Source organism: Eubalaena glacialis, chromosome X, assembly GCF_028564815.1.
Source record: "Eubalaena glacialis isolate mEubGla1 chromosome X, mEubGla1.1.hap2.+ XY, whole genome shotgun sequence".
Lineage (NCBI taxonomy): Eukaryota > Metazoa > Chordata > Mammalia > Artiodactyla > Balaenidae > Eubalaena > Eubalaena glacialis.
Window position 1 is genome coordinate 95,555,831 of NC_083736.1, and position 6,293 is coordinate 95,562,123.

The following is a 6,293-nucleotide window of genomic DNA, read 5'->3' on the forward strand; positions in this document are numbered from 1 at the left end:
CTTCTGCCTCGGGGTCTTTTACAAATCTGCAATCAATTTGTTGTCCAGGGCCAGGGTCTTATCTGAAGGCTTGAGTAGGGAAGCATCTGTTTTCAAACTCACTTATGTTTTTTGGCAAGATTCACTCCCTCAAGAGCTATAGAACTGAGAGTCTTAGTTCCTCACTGCCTGTTGGCTGTAAGACTCTCAGGTTTTTGCCATATGGGCCTCTCCAACATGGCAGCTTGTTTCATCAAAGCCAGCAAGGGGGTAGGGGACAGGGAGAGAGCCTCCTAGCAAGAGAGGAGTCATAATCTTCTGTAATGCAATCACAGAAGTGACATCACATCACTTTTGCTGTATTCTATTGATTAGAAGTAAGACAGTGATTTTGCCTACATTCAGTAGGAGAGAAAATTAAACCAAGGCATGAATACCATATCCATAAGTAATTTGAAATCTACATATCTTTCTGTCAATGAGAATGTTTTAAGTGCCTCCATTGCATTTATAAGCTCACTGAAGAGTTCTTTGGATCTGGATCTATTATTGGCTTTTATTTCTTTTTTGCACAAGTAATCCATATTCCTTAAGAAAAATGTAGTTTAGTACAAAGAAAAAAATCACCCAATATCCCTCAAGAGATAACCACTGTTAACTTTTTAGTGTATACACTTTCAATTTTTATGTAGTAAATCTAAAGGTCTTTAAATTTTTCTCATCCTTTGCATTTTAATGTTTCTCTCCATTGAATTCAGATATTCATCTTTATGTTCTTCTAATTATTCTTGTTCCTATTGAAGAATTGAGATCATAGTAAGTATATACACACCAGTAGCCTTTTAAATGTTAATGTGCATCAGAATCACCAGGGAAGTTTGTTAAAAACGAAAGTTCTGGAGCTCCATTCAGTAGATTTGGAGTGGGACATTTTCAAGAAACTCCTCAGGTGATTCTCACACAGGTGGCTGACCAGCATACTTTTAGAAACACTAGGACATTATTAAATAAATTCAGTGTTCCTTTAGAAATTGCAAGTAATCTCCTCTAGAGAACTGAAGTTACATATCCAAGGTTATTTTATTCAGGGATGGAATGAGACAAGAACTCAGAGCTCCTGACTCAATCGTTATTAATCGTACTTTGTTAAGTTTTTGTCAGGCAGAAATCACACCTTGACTAGCAGAAATTGCAGCCCTGAAGGGGAAGAGGGATGTTGTATTGGGCAGATCTATCTTTGGGGACTCTGCTAAATATTTGAAGGGAAAATGTGAGGGGAGGGGGTTCTTGCCTAATATGTGGGGATGGGGGCAAAAATAGGGAAACACAGCTCACACACTCCTGACCTTGTTTCACAGTCAAGTAAAGCAAATATAGTCCCTAATTTATAAAGAATTCATGGGTTTATTCATCTGGCTAAAAGATCCAAATTTAGGGACCAAGTATTTATTGTGACCCTATGGCTCTCATAAAGTCATTAAAAATAGTTTACATATCTTCTCAAACTAAATTATAAAAGAAAACACATCAAACCATCTCACAGAATCGAGTCCCTGTATTAATCCTTTGGTACATTTAATTTCAGCATTTTTCTCCTCATGTATTAGATAAATATGAGATTTGAAATAAAAAAGAATACATAGATTGCTTTTAAAAACTGCTTTATTAACTTCACAATATATAATAAGCATCTTGCCATGCAATAGGTAAAATTCTTCTGCTAACAGAATCTTATAGACTGGGTCAAAAACACATTCAACTAGAAGCTGGTAATATGAGACCCACCAGAAATGAGTGGCATCAACAGGTTTACAACAGAGGTACATCATGAACATGTAAGTTTAGGAAGCAGGTGTGTCTCCCTATTAACTTCAGGGAGAACATCAGGATTTAAGGCATAAGGCAAAACTCATCATGATGGTCATGGTGAGGGGGGTCAGTGCTAACTGCCCGCAGACTGTGACTAGACTGCTTTTCCCTCAGCTTTTGCATGAGTTGTCTCATCTCTTCCCCAATCCTTTCCATATTCTCCTCTCTCATCCTTGCCTGTGGCTCTTCAAGCCTCTGAGTCATGTCCCATCTATACTGCAGGATGGGCTGCCTAACATGGAACCGCCTATGATTTCCTCCAGGTACACAATATTCACCAGATCCCGAAGGTAGGGCCAAAGGCTCTCCTTTATTAGCAAGTTGCTCTTTTTTATCATTTTCCTCGTTGGCATTTTCCATGTTGATATTTTTCATCACTTGTTCCTCTTTGGACGCCATTGCTCCTAGGAGACAAAAGACAAGAAAAAGGGCTGCATTTTTCGTGGATAGATCAGCACCAAGGACAGAGGCCTGTATAGCATGTGTTATTATTATTTTTTTAATTTCATTTTCCCACCTGAAAGGCTTCATGAGCCCTCTAGGGGGCCCCCAGTCCGAGCCCTCACCCCCTCAGTTCTTTCCCTCCCTCCTCTCAAACCCACCATTTTCCCTACAGATCCCTCCCCCAGGCCTCTTCAAACAACAAAGTGGAGGACAGGGCATGGGGAAGGTGGGAGGGGGTATGACGGGGCTCTGCACCCACCCACACACACCGTCCCCTGCACCGACCTGGGCCTATCCTTGCTGTCTCCTCCTCCTCCCGATTCTCGCTGCAAGTGCGTCGCCGCAACACTTGACACTTAGATCCGCAGACCTGCAGAAGGCAGGGATGGAGGGAGCGAGTACTGTGGCCAAGCTCTGGGCGCCGAACCACCGCCCCTCACCGCCCACCCCCCGCCGCCACCCCCGACCTGCGTCCACCGCCCCCTTCCCGGGTTCACCATTGCCCTGCAGGAACTCAGAGATGATTTCCCATCGCTCTTAAGTTGCTTTGCGGCCTGGAACCCTGCTGCCCCTGCAACCCTCACCCCAGGGGGGCCCTATTTCTGTCCCAAGAAAGCAAGGGTGTGGAGAGAGCTCACTGGGACCCGCCGCGGTGATCCCCTGCGCTGAACCCATGAGCCGGCCTCTGGGGTTGGCTGGCCGCTGCCGCTCAGGCGTCAGAGCGCGGGCCCCGGGGCCCTTACCTGCTCCGCTTCCCCCGGGCCCGATGCCAGCCCGCCGTGCGTAGGGCAGCGGGGAGCTGGTACCCAGACAAGAGTGACGACTACACCAAAGGCTGCGTCGCTCTGCAGCTCGCGGTCACGTGAGGGCTTTGCGTCACCGCTGACCTCGCCCTCAGATCCTCCTCCCCACCCACCGGGGCCGACGGAGAGTTCAACAGGACCCTCCCCTCAACCTCCGCACGCAAGATCTCCCCCTACACGCAGCTGTACGCTAGGTCTGGTTCCTCAGCTTGGTCCTTTCCGATCCGAGGGCCCACAGGCGGCCTCACTGCCCTAATGTTTGGGGTTTGACCTTCTCTGGTTACCAGGGAGAGTCTGCACCTCCCTTCCCACCACTCCAAGGCCTCGGTATTGACTTTGGCCCTTTCTGCTTTTTTCTCCTGTTCTCACTAGCTGTATAGTATTTGCTTCCTAGTAATTTCTTTTTATTTCCTTTTTAAAAATCAGTATGCCTCTAAAAAACCTGAAATTAGGAAATTTCGCTTTTTGAAAGACATGCTTCAACCTGGGGAAGTAAAAAAAAAAAAGAAAACTCATTGTTTATGTTCTCTTGCACCACACAGAAAGTATTTTCTTTGGGCTCCACACCACTTCATTTTTAGAATATTCTAGCTTGTTTCAGAATTTTATGGAATTAAAAAAATGGGGGAAATCTTTCTAAACACAGTCGCGATGTTTTGAAAATTATCTGTGAAGTTAATATTCACGGAGAAGTCTGATTGTCAAATCTTGGCTATTTTATGTAAATAATCTACCTTTATATTCCTTCTGGGACAGATTTCAAGTTTTATTAATAAACATTTATATTTTATTCTACTATAATAAACATTCATTAAATATGGAAAAGCATTTGCTGGCAACTGAAGTCGTCTGCTTAAATTTAACGGCTATTATTAAAGATGGTTTTGAAGACCTAAGCAAAGGGAAGAGCTATGAGGCTGATGCAGGTTGAGGGATGCAGAGATAATCGGATCACCCCTGCCCTGTCAAGAGGTTGGGAAGGGGCTGGTCTTCCTGCTGCCACATTCCAGAGCCTCTTATTTCCTACATTCAGGCTCCTGATTGTTTCTTACTCCAAAAATATAGATGGACAGGTGACCAAGGTCTTGACCTGAGTAAATTCCTTTGGTTCCTTCCCTTCATTTCTTCCCCAAAATTCTACCTAGTGACTTATCTCCCAGATAGATGAGGGGTTTATTCTCATACTCAAAACCAGATGGGGCTCTTCTACACCTCTGTGGTGGGGGATTACAAGAATTGTAGAAAAGTAATTGCTTCAGAGAGAGCCTCCCAGGTCTGCCTGCTCTCTCCTTTTTTTCACCTTGTCCATGTGGAAACCTCTTTGGGACCTTTCTGCTATCTCTCACCTGGCTTGGGAAGTGCAGAGAGTTGAGATCCTTACCCTTACCTCCTCACCTCCAGTGCACTCAGGAAGAACCCAGCCTTGCTGCAGGGTCACTATCTGCCAGTCCATACCCACCCTGATACTCCCTCACTTATGCCAGGGTCCAAGGAACATTCTCTGCTGACAATCCTGAGTAACCTTATATTAGACATGCAAACATGGTAGTCTGTGGAACACCTTAAATGTTATTCAAAATTATCTGTATGGGAGGTGATTATACATTCACATTTTTGTGGGAAGAGAGGCTATAATTTTTAGAAGATTCTCAAAAGAGGCTGTGGTTCTTTGCCCCTAAAAAAGGTTAAAAGTGTCTGTATATGCTGTCTCACTAACTCTAGTCATTTATTCTCACCTTAGACCTGCCTCTTTTCCCTTTGTTTTCTGCCTTAGTATCCACCCATTGGCCAACTCAGAACCAGACCATCATCCTTGAATCCTTCTTCATTGTCTCTCATATTCAATTAGTAACCAAATTGGGCTAAGACTCTATTTATGTCTTTTAATAACAGCATCATGGAGCTATAATCCACATATCATATGATCTCCATTTAAAGTGTACACTTCAATGATTTTTACTTTATTCACAGATGTGTACAACCATCACCACAGTCAATTTTAGAACATTTTCATCACCTCAAAAAAAAACTCAGAAAGTACTCTTTAACTATCACTCTCCTATCCTCCCATCCTCTCCAGGTCAAAGCAACCATACAAAGCAAACGTACTTTCTATCTCTGTAGATTTCCCCATTCTGGACATTTCATATAAATGAAACCATATATAATATGTGTTCTTTTGGGGCTCAGTTTTTGATTTAGCATAATGTTTTCATACTTCATGGCAACAATATGATTAATCATTTGAGGAACTGCCAAACTGTTTTCCACAGTGTTGACCCTTTTACATACCTACCAACACTGTATGAGAGTTCTGAATTTGCCACATCCTCACCATTTGTTATCATATGAAATTTTGATTCTACTCATATTAGTGGGCATGAATTGTTGACTGAAAAACAGTTCACAGCATGATAACTGTCAGTTCAGTTTTATTTGGGGACTTACTGAGAACTGTAGCCTGGGAGATAGCCTCTCAGATAGCTCTGAGGAACTGCTCCAAAGAGGTCAGGGGAGAGGTCAGTGTATATGTACATAATTTTGGTGAAGGGAGTATGTGCAATCAAGCACACATCTCAGTAGAAGGTTGCTGCTAGTCATGGGAAGGTTGCTGCTACTCACGAGGAGCAGATGTCTCTGTTAATGATTTTAAGTGCTTTTCTAGGTATGAGAGGATGCAAAAAATTGGGTTCATAAAATTTTCTTCTGAAAATATTTAATTATCTGATGGATTTGAAGGCCTGTTCTGCCAGTTTTCCCAGAGCACAGAGTGCCTCATTCGTGATCTCTGCCCTGATCTCCTTTCAGGGTGTGTTAAAGGTCTGTAACTGCAGTGGCTAAGTGACTTCATTCTTATAGAACCAGGTGGCAAGTGCCATATTTTTGTAGTCAGGGCCCCCCCAATGCTCCCTCCCCTGCTCCATTGTCATAAAATTGACCATGTTTTGGGAGGCATTTCATGACCATTTTGTCCCACAGTACTAGGAATGTTTATGCATAGGTCAGGCTAAGATTTCATTGATAGACCATTCAATGTGGTATTACTGGACTAGGCCCTGTTAACAGTAGCCAAAAGTCTTTGGACCATCTGACTTACTAGTCTGCTATGGTCCAAGAAGTGATTCCCTCTTATTGCTTCTTCCCATATCTAGAGTTACACTATTACAATCAATTGATCTTATAGAACTATGTATTTGG

At 43.1% G+C, this 6,293-nt stretch overlaps 1 protein-coding gene across 2 annotated transcripts; it reads right to left on the bottom strand.

Moving 5' to 3' along the window:
- Positions 1 to 1,683: 1,683 nt before the first annotated feature.
- On the bottom strand, positions 1,684 to 3,124 carry LOC133082313 (protein BEX1-like). Of its 2 annotated transcripts, none has more exons than XM_061178859.1 (3): positions 3,036 to 3,124; positions 2,578 to 2,662; positions 1,684 to 2,252 (listed from the first exon to the last, which is right to left on the bottom strand). In XM_061178859.1, exon 3 carries the CDS (start codon positions 2,245 to 2,247, stop codon positions 1,870 to 1,872), a length of 378 nt encoding a protein of 125 aa, XP_061034842.1. In that variant the 5' UTR covers positions 2,248 to 2,252; positions 2,578 to 2,662; positions 3,036 to 3,124; the 3' UTR covers positions 1,684 to 1,869. The 2 variants fall into 2 exon arrangements, with proteins under 2 accessions (XP_061034842.1, XP_061034841.1); XM_061178858.1 differs by lacking the exon at positions 3,036 to 3,124 and adding an exon at positions 2,931 to 3,002.
- Between the last annotated feature and the right edge of the window lie 3,169 nt (positions 3,125 to 6,293).

Excerpts from the sequence above, each read along its gene's own strand:
- LOC133082313 (XM_061178859.1), bottom strand. The coding sequence starts at position 2,247 with ATGGCGTCCAAAGAGGAACAAGTGATGAAAAATATCAACATGGAAAAT.